We start from the raw sequence: 20,758 nt of genomic DNA, 5'->3' as shown, positions 1-20,758 counted from the left end.
TTAAAATTTGTGACAGACGATGAGTGAAAAATGCAAAACATCCCTTAGAAAAAAATATGGCGAATGCATGAAAGTGACATTTGTTGTTCAAGGTTCATCATAAAACGGAGGTACCCTGCATGGCCAATGAGAATAATATAGCAACCGGTGGATACTAGAAATACTCAGAGGGAGAGATAGACGGAGAAAACAAAATACAATTCGGCAGCAGGGATTTGTTCCTAAATTATCTTGCAACCCTTGCTAGAAGCTACCCTAATAAAAAATTACCATAAACGAACGATAACCCAAATCATTGAACTATTCCACAAATGGTTTGGATGATACCTTGAACACGTCGTTAAGCAAATTAACCAAAACATTTTTATTAGGGTAGCATTTCAAATGACTTTTATTTTTGATTCGATTTACGTGCAAAATAATAATTGATTGCATCGCAATATTTTGCACATTTCTTGGTGCCATTCATTAACCAACGAAGATCAATTTATCAATAGAGTTAGAATATTATTTTTGGTTACAAAAACTAGTTGAATTCGAGAAGCACACAAAACATAAAGGTGATTGAATTTCTGTTCGATTGCAATAATCTCAAATTTATCTTAGTAAGAATAAGAAATCCTCGGAAAAATTCTAATTGGAATGTTCGATTGGCTCAGATTTTGACAGTTCATTTGGTTCAAAACATTCTCTCCGCCCATCTCTCCCTCTGAGTATTTCTAGTGGATACTATTGACAAATCCAAGTTTCAATCGGCCACCGTGGCGCTGCAATCGCAGCGGTGATAAGTCCGAAATAATGTGTCAAACTGAATACATTTTTGAAATTTCAACCAAAAAACTATTATTTTGTATTTATTCTAGCGAGTTTCTGTGGGAGTCAAAACATGATCCGAGCAAAAAAGTAGTACTCGTAATAATGGTATATAATTCTGAATTTTATCGTGCTTTGTTTCGAAAATATCTTCCAAATAAACAAACATCATCCAGATCACCCGATTCGTCCACCGACTAAATCTATTGCCACTTAAAAATTAATTTCAGTCGGTGTATTAATCAGCAGATTAAATCGTTTTTCGTCTGGTGCTACACCGAGCAATCGGCCTATTTAATAGTTTTTCGTCGATGGATTTAGTCGGCCAACTTTGTCTGCTGTTTAATCGGCAGATGACTTCAAACCTTAACATGTTTTCTGTAATTTAACTGTCTTGAAGTAGCTTTTTATTTAGGAACAATGCATTACAAAATAATTTTATGCATTTTGTACAAGGTTCATCCATGCTGACAAGAAATTTGCATGAAATTACATTGAAATTAAACAATTTTGCAAACAATCAATGAAATTGTCAAGGGCTGTCACAGACTTATCACCGTCGGTTAGTGCTTATTCCTGCCACCAGGCGCGCAGGAGTTTAAGTTGGATTTCTCAATTGGCAAATCAAAGTTGGCGCTCGTGGAGAATAGAAGAACTATAAAAGTGATGATGGTTTCAAAATTTACCACGGGGAAGTATACGAGTGCAATCTTAAAATGCTTTTATTTTGCAAATGGAACATTTTATTTAAATCTGGTTGCTGCTACAGTGGTAGAAAAGCTCAAATCTATGTGTACAGCTAAAAATCTGAAAAGAAATGAATTTTTCTATATTATTTGTCTATTGAGTAGTCCTTAAGTTTTCTACTAACATAGCACCAACCAGATTTAAATAAAATGTTCCATTTGCAAAATAAAAGCATTTTAAGATTCCACTCGTATACTTCCCCGTGGAAAATTTTGAAACCATCATCACTTTTATAGTTCTTCTATTCTCCACGAGTACCAACTTTGATTTGCCAATAGTTATAACGATTTTAAATTGGCTCACTATAGTGAGCCATTTAAGCAAGGTTGAACATATTTTGAATAAAGAGCCTGAATTTATAAAGAGACGACGTGTCAAAATTGGAACAATGGATCATCTGTCAAAGTCATAGGAAAAGTTATTCCAATCGAGCAGACGACCTGTCAAATGGATAAGATGTCGCCTCTTCAGTCTCTTTAGTTTTGAAATTATTTTCAAGTTCAATAGCCTTTAAAATGAAGGTCAAAGTTTTACCGAACGTTCAGCTGTTCTGATTTCGGTAAAATTTACCGAACACGAAAACAAAGTCTTAGGGTACGGCCAGGGTAGACACGATTCGCGACGCGACGCGACCAATTCAAAAGAATCTAATTATTTATTATTATTCCTTGCGTGAGTCGCATCGCATCGCGTCGCGTGTCGCGTCTACCCTGGCCGTTCCCTTAGTGTGTACTTGACTAGCCTATAGGTCCCAAGTACATCTATAAGCGTACCCTAATAAAGAAATACCATAAACGAACTATATCCCGGATGGATAAACTATCCCACAAATGGTTCGGATGATACCCCGAACACGTCGTTAAACTCTCTTTTATGGTTATTTTTATTAGGGTATCCCATTCTAGTCGAAAGTACTACACTACACTCAAATATAAATTAAATCAAAAATGCTTAAAAACTAAGCATTTTCCCGCTTTGCCTTATTGAGTCAGAGCCAAGATTAGTTTGCCAGTAATCATGCATGAATAAAATCGAAATAATCATGCAATGCTTACTTTTTAATGTTGCAGTGATTAAATCGCAAATAATAGCTAATGACTAATATTTAATCATTTCTTGATTAAATTTCAAGATTTCATTTAGAAATTCAGTTTTAATCATTTTACATTGAATTTGTTGCTGTGCAATACTGCTCGTTCGAATCATGTCGGAAGCTGATTCAAGTGATGTTCATAACCAGAACTGTGTTTTCTCTTTATATATCTATTTTTAATACCTTTTTACGTTGTTACTAAAAAACTCATCAATCAATTTATTTATATGTTTAAGTTTTAAGTTCTTGTATGTATTTGATATTGGTGATGCGATTATCTGTTAACAATCTCAAGTTTTATTTTTGTGCGTTTTCTCTCTCTTTTTGATTTTAGTAAAGAAAATATAATTGTCTCTCTTGAGAGCTGTTCGTATACGCTGTATACCATTCTGAAGTTCTTAAACAGAACTGTGTTTTCTCTTTGTATATCTATTTTTAAAACCTTTTAATGTTGTTTTCTCCTCTGAATTATAGTACTAGGTAGTTTCAATTCAAAGGAGAAAACAACGTAAAAAGTTGTACAATTATTCTACTAAAATGCTCATCAATTAATTTAAATCTATTTTTAAGTTTTAAGTTCTTGTATGTGTTTGATTTTGGTGATGCGATTATCTGTTTACAATCTAAATTTTTATTTTTGTGCGTTGTTTTCTCTCTTTTTGATTTCAGTAATGAAGATTTAATTGTCTCTCTTGAGAGCTGTTCGTATACGCTCTACCATTCTGTTAACGGTAGCAATTCGGCTGAATTTATACGCCTGATAAACAAGTATATCAAAAAACTCAAAAACTTTTTTCGCTTTATGTGGCGTCGGGAAATTGTACGTTTTATACGTCTTATACAATATATCATACGCTTTAAAAAAGTTGTCCCCGCAATCAATGCTTTTTCCTTCCACGATGACAAAATAATTCCCAATTGCGAAAGCTAGTGCATTGCAATAAATGAACGGACTTGGCATCATGAAATCAATATCATGCTCTTCATCCCGTTTCCATCGGATGAAAACACAAGCATAGTCTTCTAGAGGCGGTAACCCCGATGGATCAGCTTGGACTGTGCGCCCTTGTTGAGATAATTGTTTCATCAGCTTTAATAGAGCACGTACTCCACCTAGAATTATAAAAGATATATATTAAACGGGGTCAGCAGGTATATATATACAAAATAAGCTTGTAACGCTGTTCCAAAATAAAGTCATTTTTCGAAACGTACGTTCTGAAAACGGCATTGTATTAAATAGTGGTTCAGCTTTCATGGCGATTGACACAAGAATCTTCTATGTGATCGCAAACGACTGACGATCTTTATACATAAAGTGCTTTGTATGATTTTTGTTTCAAAAAGATACGTTAACGATTTACTATCATTGAAAAAGGCGAATGAGCGGAAATGGTAGCTTTGTTGTTGCCGCTCATTTTTTTTTTGATCATGAATGGAAAATAGTAGGGGGTTATCCGGGGCAAACTGGGTCAGTTCCGTTTTCAAGATAATGATGTATGAATTACAGTTACTTTTTTTTGGCTTCAATAATGACAATGCGCTAGTATCCTACAGTTTTAAGATATTTCATTTCTGCATGTAATTTTGCATGAAAACTTTGAGACGAAAATTTTCCATTTCTTATTCGATACACGAAGTATGCAAAAAGCGTTACTGACATAATAAGAGTTGAATTCAGCAGAACAATGCTTTGTTGCAAAACTATAGCAACACCTTCTTAAGTGACCCGCTTTGCTGCAAGTAACCCCTATCAAGAACTAGCCACATCGTAAAAAATAGCTCTGTTCTCGTTCCTACAGAATTTACAGTAGAGTACAGGTTTTGCTCTGTCGATTCTGCCGGTATGGGAACAGAGATGCGGATAGTATTAAAAAAAGACTCACAACAAGCGACATCATCATATTCCGTGTTTAGCATGGAACATAATGGCACAATGTTTTCAAAAGTGATGACCGTTTCTCCCGCTGGATTCAAGTGGTTGTATTCATCCAGAATCTGAAATAAAGAAAACTGCATTTAGCAAAAACTTTCAATCATATAATTTCGTTCAACGCATTACTGGCCCATGTTACTTTAAAACATATTCACGTTTGTTAAAAAAAAAATCAGTATTTTTCAACGTTGACTTTTGAAAATAAACTGAATAATTTTTGTTCTGATGACAGTGTTTTAAACTTCGTTAACAAATACAATACTATGAATAAAGATAAAGATGTTAAAAAATATAATAAGACAGTATTGCGTGAAACGGCAGCTTTGTATATATTTTTTTAAATCACCAAATCTCCTTGGAACCCTGCCAGCAACGGAAATTCAGTCATTATTAATGTTGATGAGTCTTCCATTTTGCGCAGGGCGTTGCGATATGGGTAGGTTATTTGATATAGTTGAAAAACACGTTGCCGGTATGCTTCGTCATCAGTGAAAGCTTCGAGTTCTGTTAGGGCGTCTACAATCTCCTGAGTGATTTCCTGGACTGCAGGGCGTTTGCGGGATAATTTTGCTGGAGATTTGTTCTGCTCATTTCTTACCCAGTTGTAGATCATCCCAGTATGAGAACCAGACTGGTCTCCATTATGTTCCCAGTACCAGTCAGCCTAAAACCAATCAAATTTATGCAATTTATTGTTTATATTTTATTTACAAGAAATGTTACCTCCGCGGGTTTGCCATTTACATCGCTCTTAAGGCAATCATAGGCGTTCACTAAACAGATAGCTAATTTTTGTTTTGTTGCACTTTTGATTGTTCTGGGGAAGATAAAAATAGTAATGCACTATGAGTCAAAAAATAAATAAATGAATGGTAAAACGGTAAAATACTATGAGTCAACTCATGATTTCAAATTTAATAATTTCATTAAAAGTAAAAAAATAATCATTTCAAGTGTTATCGCACCGGTCCAATTTTCATTACGGTTACCCAGGGCGACATGGGTCACTTCCACGACGTATGAATTTCAGTTGCATATATTTTTTATTCAACTAGGACAATAGAATACACATATATTACACAGTTTATGCATTTCGTAATACTTGCTTGCATTTTACATAAATGTACTTGCTACGATTCTGAGCAAATATTGGTTTGGGCCTGTTCATAAACTACGTAGACAGTTTTTTTTGGGATTCTTGAGCCCCCCTCCCCCTGCGTAGACAAATTGTCCATACACAATTTTTGAAATTTGTATGGACCGTGGACAATTGCCAACCCCCCCCCCCCTATACTGTCTACGTAGTTTATGAACAGCCCCTTTGATATTATGCGGAGCCAGGCATGGCAAATCATTTACATTCATTTCGTGCATTCATTTGCGTCTAACTTTTTTCATCAACAGAAATCCGTAAAACGATGTATGAAGCTTTTGTAGGTTTTGATAATAGCTTCAACTTTTGTCAATATTTCAAATCTGTATCTCTTATGCATAATGAACTAGAGAGGGCAGAACTTGTTATTGTTTTTCAGTGAATGTAATTTACATTCACTGAAAAACAATGGTGGGTTCTGTTCGCTCTGGTTCATCATGCATAAAAGATACGGATTTGAGTATTTTACAAAAATTGTAGCTAATCTCAATACCTACAAAAACTTCATACATAATTTTACAGAATTTTGTTGATGAAAAAAGTTAGAGGCAAATGAATGTAAATGAATGCACAAAATGAATGTAAATGATTTGCTTCTAAACTACAACAAAACCTTCTTGTTCTTACGTGACCCAATTTTCCCCAGGTAACCCAAATATCTAGCTTGAGCTTTTGAAAGGACGTAAAAGCATTGATGGATGCCTGGATCTACCAACGTTTTGAAGTAGAACATAACAAAGCTCGGTTTATCGCGTAATATTAAAAGTAAGCTAGTACGTTCAGAATACAGAGTTCTCGATTAATTTTAGAATAGGTCGTCCTATCTTCATTTGTCGATCAAATAATCGATTAACTTTATTCGCTTTCTACCGTGAGCTGAGCGATGGATTTGCAATACTGATACATGCAATCAACAGTTCAAGGTTTGAGCTTTTGATTGCATGTGTCAATACTGCAAATCCATCGCTCAGGTTGCGGTATAAACCGAATAAATTTAATCGATTCTTTGACCGAAAAATGGAGATAGGACGTATTCTAAAATCAATCTAGAGTTACAACATGTTATAGTGCTATCTTGATGGTGGTTTCTGTGCTGCAATTATTTGACAACCGTTATAACATTTTATAACACAGCAGTCTGGCCAGCGTTCTACAATGTTATCAAAATGATTCGAGAGATGTGTCGTAATTTATATATAGAGTCTAATATGAACGTCGGTTTCGTACAAACCAATCCCACCAAGGTGGGAATTCTTTAAACAGGCCTGATAGGTCTAGAAACTTTAAACAATTATATAAAATTTAATTTTAACTAGAGTTGAAAAGACGCATCTGTGTCACTTGAAAAATTCATACATGTAAACCACACAAGTACAATAAATAAAGATCATTTAAAGTAAAAAGTTAAAAAGTACGTCGGTTTCGTCGATATCATGAATCGATCAATGCTTATAAGTCTTTTTGAAAACTCAAGCTAGATAGATACTGCATGTGTAACAAAAATAAATAATGTGTCTAATTAGTGTGATCATGCAAAATCTTTCACACTGATGACCACATGAATGATTACTTTTAATTCTTACAATCCTTTGTTTATCGCCGTAGCAAACAATTCTGCACATAGTATTCTGCAAATCAAATTTTTCTCATTACGGTCCAAACATGTTCCCTGTGCCAATTTTCCATACAGCAATCGTTGACAGGTCGGAGCACGTTGTAGGATTTCAATAATTTTCTGTTCGTTGATGAAAATTTCGTTATCGTTGTGACAGTTTTCTGACGTAGGTTCAACCTTAAATAATGAACTCGTTGAAGTATGATAAATGTAATTGAAAATTAAGATTACCTTATTTGGCAAGATTTCCTGCTCTTGGAGTTGTTTTTGTGCCCGTTCAATCCGTAACCATGCACCGAGTTTCAGTTTTAACTGTATCATCACAATTTCTTGAGTCAGCACGAGGAAAATGGGGACTGTATTTATGTCATGCTCTGTAAAAAACAAGAATAGATCATTAATTCAATATTAATCATATCGACCCTAGTATCGACCCCAAATAACAAAACAAAATCCCAGGTAACATGCGATATAATGTGCAAATCATAAGATTATTAGGAGATTAGATAAAAAGTGAAGTATCGCAGTTTAAATTAATTGTGAATATATAATTGAAATAGATAAAACTAACTTTTATAATAAAACAAATAAGGATTATATTAAAAAAGTATCCCTCCCTCGCCAAAGAATTTCTTTGACCTGACGGAAACACACATCAAAATTTTTTAGATTGTTTATGTTGTTGGATACGTTTTTGTATATAGGGTCAGGTGCTTATTGACTAATTTTTATTCTTGATGAATCATGCCAATTACTGAATTAAAAATTACACTTACACATTACTGCATGGTTCTGAAAAATAGAACATTTTTAGGCCTCTTGAAACAACATGGGAGAAAGTGTGTCAGTGCATGAAAAAAATATATTTTGTTTGAGTATTGATTATTTTAGTTTATAGAAAGCTAGTTGAGTGTTTGCTGCATATAAAAAGTGAGGTTTTCAATAGTCAAGGTGCCATTTTATTTTATGTCAGATTTACGGTATGAACTTGTTACCCGCATAAATCACAACCATACGGTTACCACATTGAAAATGGTTTATCTTCCTGTGAAAACCATTATGAGAATGGTTCAGTCAACTTTAATCGAACCATACCTAGGTGAAGTTTTGACCATATTGATTAAGGTTTTCAAAGACCTAACCATAGCAATAATGGGTGGTTAAGAACGTTCACCATACGAAATCTCACTTTTTCCTATACATTTTTTGCAAAGAAACTATAGCCTAACCACATCAGAAAAGGTTCAAGCTAGAAATGTAAAACCTATTTCCATTAACGTTCGAATAAGGTTGTACGTTTTAGAACCAACCATTGTTGTTAACTTCAATATATACTATGAACGGGTAGAAATGACCATACTTATTGACGTTATAATACTGTCGTAGTTTATGTGGAATTCAGCAGATATAGTTTGTTCTTTAATTTTAATGTGATTTACAAGATTGCTTTTTGTGAATACCTCTCCCTTCACTTGGGAATTGTTTTTATTGTTCTTAATATAAACACAGCACTAAAAAAATACACCCTGCAAAACGAACCTTCATTCTATTTGAACGTGCTTCGATTTCCTGTTTGGGTTAATGTGAGCCAGAAGAATCAAAATTTCTAACCCATGTAGACCGCTGTTTTTTATTCATGATGGCTGGGATTGTCAAAGGCCCTAGATATTTTTGTAGGAAATACATGGTTTTTTAGAAATAATTTATACTTTAAGCTGGTATTACTTACGTTTTTCATTTTTCTCAACGATAAAACAGGTTTTCCATTTGGTGTAAAGTTTTAAAAATAAAACAATAAAGCAAAAAAAAAACACCGTGAACTCATGGCAGCCGTTCCAAAGAAAAGCATTTTCCTCTGTTGGTGCCAGTTGTAAAAACATAAAGCAACCATAAGCGAAACACGTAAGCATTGTACTAGTTGTATACAACTTTTATTCGTAATGTTTTGCAAAAGTTCAATATAGTTTCGTATAGTTGATCAACCGTAACAAAATGTAGCTGGAACATACCAGAAACTATAACAGTAGAAAGTAATGTTTCTTTTCGGTTTATTACATTCCATAAACCATAACAAAACTATTTTGTATAAAGTTAACACAGCTAGTAAGGTTTCAGTGAAGTTTGAACTGTTCTAGAAATGGTTCTTTTCTATGCGGGTAGTATTGTTGAAACAACGCCCAACTTTTTTTACTTTTGAAAATTGAAACTTGTATCCGCTGGTTTACAAATTTATTCACTCTTTAGTTTTCCGTAAGAATTATTTTGTTTCCCAGGGATATCCCAAAATTGTTATTTGAGTTGCATGACAACAACCAGAGGAGTCTGAAAACGGAGTTAACTAATGAACTCAAATTTATTGTTTCCCCGCACCCCGCTTACGTCCAATGACTGCCACCAATACGCAGCGCAAAATACTAGATAGGAATACAATTTGCATTATTTTAATTTTTGATTTACTCACCTAAACTTTTATTTAAAATCATCGTAATATTGAAGCGCAATGAAGGAATCATTTATAGACGACACATCCCACAAATTATACGTTTTTCTTTTATAAACAAGATCTTCTACCAGTAGAAGATGTTCTGCTGAGGGCTGTACTCGAAAACTGTTAAATTTTTCTTCAAAGCAGATCGATATGAGGCGTTCAACAACAAAATAAAACGTATCATTTACATAGTATATATTTTGTATCCGTGCAAACTGTTGTTTATCGGTGGTTTTATCGTCGTATTTAATAACCACTTCGTTGCGAAAGTGTATTCCATCTATTTTTACATGCTTGACAAGGCAAAGATTAGCTGGGAAGGCTTCTAATAATTCATTGTCTGGCATATTCTCTTTAGCTACGACAGCATCTGATATTATATCAACTCGTTGGAAAAAATCTCGATTTGCTATTGCCGTTACCTGTTTTAAATTCAAACGCGTTGCTAAACTATAGGGAACGTTTTTAAAGTTTTGGGCGGTTTTCATTTGATTTTTTGGCAATTTGTTAAGGGCTTCGAATCGCATGCAGCTAAATTCATTGGTCACTGATGTAGCTTTAACATTGTGTGCATAATGTGCCAAATGATGCATCTTGTTTATCGGTGATGAGTGGGGAAACCATTTCTTAAACTGAACATGGAGATTTTGCACATTTAGATCCATTTCTTCCACCATTTTCTTTGTGAGCATACTAGAAAACGACCAATAGCATATTCTTTGCAGAATATTAACAATATCCAGAAGTGGGTGATTATTAGGGATTAAACCGTCTAATAAAAATGGAAACGAGCGTAGCAAAAGCCATGTTTGTGCTGCTGTTTGTTTGATTTTATTTCCTGTTACGGACAGTTTTTTCAATGTGAAATTGGATGATGGTTTATCCTTCACTTCTACAGTTCCGTACGCAAAATTGTTGATGCGATCATTCAACACATCAGTAGTGAAATATTTGTTTTCTTTTATGTACACTTTTAAGATAAGTTTCAAGATTTGTTGTACAACTCCTTCCAGCAGATCATGCATGGGATCGAATCCCAGGTTTGTAGCAACTTTGAAATAATTCAGCTGTTCCAACGCACATGGCCCAGCCACACCTCGTTCACTGATGACCTGTATTCGCAAAAAAAAAGTCAGTATTAAATGCAAATCATGCCAAAAATCACATCGAAAAAGCTAAACAATCATGTTGAACAACAAAATCAAGGACAACTTTTATTATATTATTGTACGTCCAAGTCCAAGTCCAGGTCCAGGTCCAAGTTCAGGTCAATGTCTATGTCCAAGTTCAAGTTCAAGCAACCATTAATCGAATTAGCTATCTTTCTGGAACTTTCATTTCAATTAGGCTAGATAATCTTAATTCTTTTTTTGTTAAAATGGAAGGTCAATAGCATTCTAATTATATTTTTCGTGTTTATCCATGCATAAAAATTCAACCCATTGCTAAAACAATGGTTGTGATCTATCGGTTAATCATTGATGATATCCGCGATCAGATTTCGACTATTAGACGATTGGTACATAATCCTTATCCCTTCCACGGCCACAACAGGGTGAGTGATGAGGATTATGTACCATCCGTCTGTTTCATGCTACGTAATACATTTTCACTTAAATAAATTATACCTGACCGTGTCGTCTTCTACGAATTGCTCTTGAATTCAGTTGTCCTTGGTTATTCTCTGCTTCTAACTTTTTTATTCGATTGACGTTTTCCACATCTCGTTGGTGTGACTGCACGGATCTTTGTTCGAAAAGGGCACCGATGAATCCATTCTTCATATCATTTCTGGTTATATAACACTGTCGACAAAAGTAGGAGGCACTCGGACCAAGAAGCCCAAAAAGTTCATGTGCAGCCAACGTGTCGCCAGCAAAACTGCACAATACTGCTCTCAATGTAAATGTGGTTATACCAAATTTCATTACTACACCTTCATCGGATTCCAACCGCTTCAAATCTTCCAATAAAGGTCGTAAAACTTTGTCAAATCCATGTTTTTTTAGGATTACAGCATTTATGGACATTACTAAGTAGCTGGTATTGTATGAAGAATTTCTACAGTGCTCAAAATTTTGGATTTTTATATAGAATTGGGTTATCTTATGCTTCCCTGATCTTGGGCTCAAATTGTTGACGATTTCTATATCATCAGCGTTCAATGTAAGACGCAATGCTGTCGGATATTTTCGAAAGTATGGATTATGTTTATAAGACGAACCATCTTTGTACGAGTTAAATGACCCATCCGGAGAACTAGTCTCTTTTTCAACAATATCCATAGCCTCTGGGTTTCTCATAACTAACGACAAAATTTCAAGCACGGAAATATACTGGAACGTCTCCCTGATGTTTCTAACTGAGTTCTTAAAAACAAATCCTTCGTTTGTGTAAACCTTCCTTACAGTTTTGTTCGACTTAGATTCCAAAACAACCTCAATTGGTTCAGGAATTTTTGTGTTCGATTGTATGTACAAATGTGCGATCTGTGTTCGCATATCTTTTACATCCTTGAACACGTTGCCGGCTGTAAAATCATTTATGAGACGTACAATTTCCTCCGTAGAACAAGTGTTTTTTTGTTTTTCGACTATATCTTTAACTTTGCTCCAAAGATAACTCTCAACCTTAGAAATCAGTTGTTGTGTGCAAGTCATTACGTTTTGAATGTATGATTCAGGGATAGCAACATTGCAGCGCAACGTAGATATATATTCGCTCGCATGTCCAGAAATGTTGTCAATTGTTGGTGGTGATTTGAAAATAACCATATTTTCAATCCCAAGGAGACTTTCGAAGAAATCGGGTTGTTTTTCAATATTTTGGAAGATATTTTCAGCAGTATGATTATAACTATCTTCCACTTGGCACAGAGGATTGGGATGTTTGGTGAGTAAATGTTTTTGAAAGTTTTGATACTTCGTATATTGAGCATTACAACGATGTCCATCCGTTCCAAGCTCTTTGCACGTAAAAGGCGTTGCATTACCCACCGATGATTTCAAATTATGTGCCACAAGAAAATGATTTTTCAGCATCTTCACATCACCAGAGATTACATTATTATCAGCATCGCACATAAAACAGGTATAGCCTAGGGATAAGAAGCGCGAGATTCTGGTAAAATAGATATTAAATAAGAAATCCAGTGTACGAATGGTCCAAAGGGAAAGATGACGAAATTTAGTTGTTAACATTCAACATAGGGTAGGGTGAGGCAGTATGGGTCACGGAGCATGTGCATAGGCCAGTGATGTGCTCTGTGTAATGTTTGAAAATTGAAGGTAAAATCTAGTGTTCACATAATTTAGTAAAAAAAAAATATTGAGTCCTAGACCCGACCGTAATATGCCGTAGAACGAAGTGATTGGTCGATTGTGGCCCTTAAATAAGATCACTCTTGAAGAAATACAAATTTTACACTGAGCATAGCGTAGTGTTAGAATGTCAATTGAATCTTAAATTAACGGTTCTGGTGCATAGAGGTTGACGACAGTCACGCCATCTCCTCTTCGCTTCCACCCACCCTTGTCACTGGGCACTCCGAGGCAGGTTCATTCACCACTGCTGTTTGCCGGACGTCTGTTTCTCACCCTCCTCCCCAACCACTCACTCCACGCTTCTGGAATCGATTTCCCGCAAGCTTTAGATATCATTCATCGTATCAATCATCCATTAAAATATGGAAATCCGGACAACTTCCGGATTTTTTTTTCCTCAACGAAGGATTGAATGATGCCGACAGAATTGTCGAGCACTCTTATGGAGAAATGGCTTCTTTTTTAATTCTATCTTACCTTTAAGCACTTCCGCGGTATCTTCTCCGATGGCACCGAAAATATCCTCCATCGCAGCAATTAATGCAATTAATGTCCGGAATCACCGCGAAAAACACCTTGTATAATACTCGCACATCAGAATAAACACCGCCAAAACAAACGCAAACGAGGTTACGAACAAGTTTGACGTTTGGTTTTACACTGTTAATCATATCTAACACTTTTATGGAAATAACCATGAACATGATTAAATTTTACCCAGAAAAGACTAAAATTCAATCAAGTTTGATTAGTTTTTAGAAAGTCAGCATGATTAAACTGGGTATAATATTGAAATGATTACTTTTCAATCAAAATGTGATTTTTCCAATTTTTCAGTGTATGTTTGATACTCTATGAAAGTTTGACAGATAAAATGAGGGGTTCGTGGATTTTCCTATGTTCCGAATGGTGAATCGATTAGCTTGGGACCGAAGATAGCAGGCGTAACATTTGATAACGGCACAAAAGCATTTGTAAACACTCTTTCTAAGGCCCTTTACACGCGATCCAAAGTATGCATACGCAAACCAATACCACTTTCGGAAAGGCGAGAGTTTCCCATATCCGATGATAATGCGTACTTCGGTTCTCGTGTAAAGGGCCTTAAAAAGTTTGATTACAAAAGTTTTTGTGCCTTTATCAAATGTCACGCCTGATAGTACCAGAGTTGAGCCAAAAAGTTGAGCACGTTTCTTCGGGACCTTCTTGTCTTATAGTACGTTCAGACTACAGAGTTATAACATGTTATAGCGCTATCTTGATGGTGGTTTCTGTGTTGCACTTATTTGACAACCGTTATAACATGTTATAACTCTCCAGTCTGTACTGCGTTTTATAGTACGTTCAGACTACAGAGTTATAACATGTTATAGCGCTATCTTGATGGTGGTTTCTGTGTTGCAATTATTTGACAACCGTTATAACATGTTAATACCACAGACAAACAGACATAACACATTGTATATTTCCCACTGTAAAACATCGTCGCTAAAACATTACCGCCATCTGTTGAGTACACTGTGGTGGGTAGTACGCTGAACAGATGGCGGTAGTGTGTAAACGTCAAACGCAAGGGAATTGACTATGCGCGCCACAGGTGGCGGTACTACTAACAACGATACTTTTAAATTGATCGTTAAATGCTTGTTCGATGAACAACTTGCGAGAGTTATGTCTGTTTGTCTGTGTTAATACCATAGAGGTAACTCTAAAACGCTGTCCAGACTGGAGAGTTATAACATGTTATAACGGTTGTCAACTAATTGCAACACATAAACCACCATCAAGATAGCGCTATAACATGTTATAACTCTGTAATCTGAACAAGGCATAATGCCTTGTTCAGACTGGAGAGTTATAACATGTTATAACGGTTGTCAAATAATTGCAACACAGAAACCACCATCAAGATAGCGCTATAACATGTTATAACCATAGAGGTAACTCTAAGACCACTGGGTCCCGAAGAAAATCATTATTATTTTTGGCTCACTCAGTACCAGAACAATGGTCCCAAGCAGTCCCAAGCTATTTCACTCACCCCTGCATGTTCTGCATGAATCCACACACCCCTGATGTTATCTGTCAAACTTTCATAGCGAATCAAAACAAACATAGTGTAGTAATAGAATTTCGACTAGAATAGGGTACGTTAATCGTTTGCTTGGGACCAATAGGCTACTAAAGTGGTGAGCCAATTTAAAATCGTTAGTTTCGTATTGATTGTTGTTAATACTGCTCAGTCTGACCAGCGCTTTAAGCGCTGTACAGACTGGAGGACACCTACACACAAGAACAAAAATTGTTGCTATAAAAATAATGCATGATCAAATTAAAAGTTTCCCAAATTTCGTAGTTTCAACTATGAAAATTTTCAAAATTATAAAACATATTTTTTTGGTTTAAACGTGTTTCTTTCACTTTCGGCTTGTAATTTTAAAAGTGTATTTTCTAGAATAAAAGTCGTCAAAAACCTCTTCATTGCAAAGTTGTTGACAGTACTGGACCACCGTTTCCCGCCAAATTGTACATGCGAAAAAAAAAAAACGAAAGCAGCTGTGAGCGAGGCTGTGAGTGACTGTGAGAACTAGCAGGAGCAGCAGCAGTTTCTTCAAGTTTCGCACATTTTCATCCGCCGGCGCGCTTGTTTCTCTTCTGACGCTATCGAGTTGAAAATCGGAAGGATATTCTAGTTACGGATTTGGAGGTAGGTTGATGAATTTTTCAAAAAATTTCGATCTTGCTTCCGATTTTACTAATTATTACAGCCTCGTCAGTCTTGCCGGAAAGGAAAGCTACTCCCACTATCACCATCACCAACTGTATCATTTGCGTAAAATGCTTCCCATGGAAGATTCCACAATGCAGTGCCCTTTCAGTCATCATCAAAAATATAAATAAACGAAAATATATTAATTTAACTATTTCTATTGTTATTTTTTTTTTCAAAGCATATAGCAATCGAATTAAAAATAATTCTTATTTGAGATGAAACCATACATCGTTGCCATAAAAATGCCCATCTTTTAAATTAAATCCTTTCGTGAGTCTATTTAAAAAACATGGGGTTTTATATTGACAGTTCTACAATTCGTTTCAACTTTTAAACGTAAAAAAACGAGTTACTTTTGAATTGACAGTTGGCTGACTTTTGTTATGAATGCTAAAGACTTTCTAGCAAAAAGAACCAACGCAAACTTTTTATTCTAGCAATGGTTTTTTTTTTCAATTTAATTAACCATAATTTTTGTGTGTATTATTACAAAATATTAAATTTTTGTGAAGCACCTGCCGGAAAGTGAGACATCAGGTAAAGTTGTTCAAAATAATAGCAGTACTAATAATTTTCATATCAGCTTAATTTTCAGATTTTAAATTTTACATTTCTCAAAATTCTAACAATCTCCACCCAATTAACAAATGTACATAATAGTTAAAAATGTTTAAAATATTTGCAGCACGTAAATTTTCAAATAAAAAACTGCTATTATTTAGAAAATTTTTAACTGCTGTCTCACTTTCCGGCAGGTGCTTCCATAAATTTAATATTTTGTAATCATAGAATTGAACATATTTGTAGTTCTTTGGCGAACGTTTCAGCTCAATTGATCATAAGTTAACAAAGTTACATCATGTCAAAATTGACCATTTTGTATGAACATCGGCATGCGCTGCTATTTTATCGAACACAGCTGTAAAATACATTCAATAAACACTTAAACAGAGACCCTGAGTTCGGTAAAAAAAAAATACCGTCTTAGATCGGTAATGCTAAAAATTACAGATGTTTCGGTATTTTCTCGCTTTATTGCTGAAAACTGTAAATGAAATGACCGAATTTCGGTAATTTTATATTAATTTACCGAAAACGGTAAACATTTTTACTGGCAGGTCTGTAAATCAGCTTCATCACTGACTTCGGTGAAATATTTTACTGAAGTTTCGGTAAACAAAGCGTTCCATTACTGAGTTCGGTAACGGTCTAGGTAAACGTCAAATCCACCATATATTGTTATTATCGTTCGACAATAAAAGCGTTCGTGCTGGTGAAAAATAAAAAAGGTGAAATTATGGAGGCTATTATGCAACGCCAAGATGAGCGAATCGTACATATTTCCCGTAAAAAATTAATTTTCGTTATCTAAATAAATTTTTGCATGGGTTGCAGTGACCGCCACCTTGAAACAATATTAAAGCCAATTACAGTTGAGTCAGTGACCTTTTTAAAAAATTACAGATCCTCAAAATTACAGTTCTCCGGTAAAGTCGACTACAAATCAAGCAATGCACATCGGTAAACGTTACCGATCGTTCGGTAAATTTGACAGCTAATTTTGCTGATCCAGTTTACAGATATTTCGGTAATGTTCTCGATTACCGAAAACATTACCGACCGTTCAGCCACAGACAAACAGACATAACATATTGAAAATTTATCGCTGTAAAACATCGTCACTAAAACATTACCGCCATCTGTTGAATACACTGTGGTGGGTAGTACGCTGAACAGATGGCGGTAGTGTGCAAACGTCAAACGCAAGGGAATTGACTATGCGCGCCACATGTGGTGGTACTACCAACTACGATACTTTTAAAATGACCGTTAAATGCTTGTTCGATGAACAACTTGCGAGTGTTATGTCTGTTTGTCTGTGGTTCAGCTGTTGAGAATTCGGTAAATGAATTACCGAAGTCGGTGATTTTTTCTAAGTGTGTATACCACACAAAATAGTATCATTTTAGGATTCCGTCAATTTGATACACCGCGCGGCATTTCAATTTTTCTCAAACGCGCATTTTCACAAAATTCCCCGTGGCCTTTATTTTGTGAAAGGAACGGCCGCGTCGAGTGAAACGCTGCAATGTTATCTCCCATAAGGATTGAGTAAACCTGCCGCCTGAAGCAAACGCCGCGTGCCATTTTGTGCAAACAACTTAATAATTGCATTAATTATCGCAAAATATTTGTTAATTATTGTCTATACTGTTTTAAATATTTTGTTTACTATTTCAATACCGCTTGAAATATTTTAATTATTAATTAATATTTGAACGATATTTTCATTATCACGCAGTCAACTCGATGAGTGCACGTCCCTCAACCATAGAGATAACTCTAATACCCCGTTCACACTACAACCAACAATCAATACGAAACTAACGATTTGAAATTGGCTCACTACTTGACTAGCCTATTGGTCCCAAGCAAATTGATTAACGTACCCCATTCTAGTCTAAATTCTAGTACTCTGCAATGTTTGTTTTGATTCGCTATGAAAGTTTGACAGATAAAATGAGGGGTTAGTGGATTTTCCTATGTTTCGAGGGGTGAATCGATTAGCTTGGGACCGAAGAGAGTACCAGAGCTGAGCCAAAAAGTTGAGCACGTTATTTCAGGACCTTCTAGTCTTATACCCCGTTCACATTACAGCCTATATCACGTAATATAGGCTGTCTTGCAATAAGCACTCATACATAGGATTTCCAGTGAAAACTAGATGTATGAGTGCTCATTGCAAGACAGCGTATATCACGTGATATACGCTGTAATGTGAACGGGGTATTAGAGTTACCTCTATGCTACAACCAACAATCAATACGAAACTAACGATTTTAAATTGGCTCACCACTTTAGTAGCCTATTGGTCCCAAGCAAACGATTAACGTACCCTATTCTAGTCGAAATTCTAGTACTACGCAATGTTTGTTTTGATTCGCTATGAAAGTTTGACAGATAAAATGAGGGGTTATTGGTTTTTCCTATGTTTCGAGGGGTGAATCGATTAGCTTGGGACCGAAGAGAGTACCAGAGCTGAGCCAAAAAGTTGAGCACGTTATTTCGGGACTTTCTAGTCTTAGAGTTACCTCTATGCTACAACCTATATCATGTAATATAGGCTGTCTTGCAATGAGCACTCATACATCTAGTATTCACTGGAAATCCTATCTATGGGTGCTCGTTGCAAGACAGCCTATATTACATGATATAGGTTGTAGTGTAAACGGGGTATAAAACTAGCAGGTCCCGAAGAAAAGTGCTCAACTTTTTGGCTCAGCTCTGGTACTATCATAGAGGTAACTCTAAGACCAGAAGGTCCCGAAGAAACGTGCTCAACTTTTTGGCTTAGCTCTGGTACTCTCTTTGGTCCCAAGCAAATCGTTTCACCCCTCGAAACATAGGAACATCAAATAACCCCTCATTTTATCTGTCAAACTTTCATAGCGAATCAAAACAAACATAGTGTGGTACTAGAATTTCGACTGGAATGGGGTACGTTAATCGTTTGCTTGGGACCAATAGGCTAGTCAAGAAGTGAGCCACTTTATAATCGATAGTTTCATATTGATTGTTGCCTCAACCTCCTATAACCAACAATCAATACGAAACTAACGATTTTAAATTGGCTCACCACTTTAGTAGCCTATTGGTCCCAAGCAAACGATTAACGTACCCTATTCTAGTTGAAATTCTATTACTACACTATGTTTGTTTTGATTCGCTATGAAAGTTTGACAGATAACATCAGGGGTGTGTGGAATTATGCAGAACATGCAGGGGTGAGTGAAATAGCTTGGGACTGCTTGGGACCGTTGTTCTGGTACTGAGTGAGCCAAAAATAATAATGATTTTCTTCGGGACCCAGTAGTCTTAGAGTTACCTCTATGCTATAACTCAATAAAGGCAGCTTGCTGGTGTTAGAAGCAAAATATTGTAAATATTGCTGAGCATTCAAGTGACGACGTCACTCTACCATAACATTCGATACTGCGAACAGTAAGATTTACGTCACTGCCAACAGCTGTTTCATGTAAAAGGATAAACATTGCAATGAAATACGAAACATTCAGGCATAACATTTGATAACGGCACAAAAGAATTTGTAAACAAACTTTCTAAGGCCCTTTACACGCGAACCAAAGTACGCCCACGCAAACCAACAACATAATCGGATAGCGGCAACTATCACCTTTCCGAAAGTGGTATTGGTTTGCGTGGGCCTACTTTGGTTCACGTGTAAAGGGCCTTAGAAAGTTTGTTTACAAATGCTTTTGTGCCGTTATCAAATGTTACGCCTGACATCTAAACATTTGCACATACTAACACCAATAAGTCTGTTTGCTTGGACCTTATATAAAGAACATTGCCTATAACTAACACAATTCCAATTCTGATAAGCATGCCCTCTATCTTGAAATTCTCTTGGTTCTATAATGTTTAGTGTACACGGTGTACAACGACATTTATATAAGGTCTGGGCCAACAAGCAGCTTGCTGGTGTTAGAAGCAAAAATGTTGTAAACATTGCTGAACATCTGCGAACAGATAGAAATACGTCACTGCCAACATACTGAGAACAGATAGAAATACGTCACTGCCAACAGCTGTTTCGTGTAAAAAGATAAACATTTCAATTAAATACGAACACCACTAAACATTTGCACATTTACTAACACCAATAAGCCCTTTGGCCCAGACCTTATATAAACGTCATTGCACGGTGTACACAGACTTCTCACCGCAAAATTTCACCAACACTAACGTGAATGGCTAGACGAAAACAAAATCCATGCGATTTGCCGTGTCAGCTG

The 20,758-nt window shown here is 35.8% G+C and overlaps 1 protein-coding gene across 1 annotated transcript; it reads right to left on the bottom strand.

The window, feature by feature from the left end:
* Positions 1-3,282: 3,282 nt before the first annotated feature.
* LOC135698650 (uncharacterized) lies at positions 3,283-13,725 on the bottom strand. The gene is made up of 7 exons (XM_065218711.1): positions 13,646-13,725; positions 7,589-7,731; positions 7,326-7,534; positions 5,313-5,406; positions 4,936-5,253; positions 4,540-4,651; positions 3,283-3,766 (listed from the first exon to the last, which is right to left on the bottom strand). The coding sequence occupies exons 1-7, from the start codon at positions 13,695-13,697 to the stop codon at positions 3,333-3,335; spliced, it is 1,362 nt and encodes a 453-aa protein (XP_065074783.1). The 5' UTR covers positions 13,698-13,725; the 3' UTR covers positions 3,283-3,332.
* Between the last annotated feature and the right edge of the window lie 7,033 nt (positions 13,726-20,758).

The sequence above is a fragment of the Ochlerotatus camptorhynchus genome, unplaced genomic scaffold (genome assembly GCF_037179485.1).
Source record: "Ochlerotatus camptorhynchus isolate MF236.1 unplaced genomic scaffold, CSIRO-AGI_Acam_v1.1 ptg000093l, whole genome shotgun sequence".
NCBI lineage: Eukaryota > Metazoa > Arthropoda > Insecta > Diptera > Culicidae > Ochlerotatus > Ochlerotatus camptorhynchus.
This window is presented reverse-complemented; position numbering and strand designations above follow the sequence as displayed.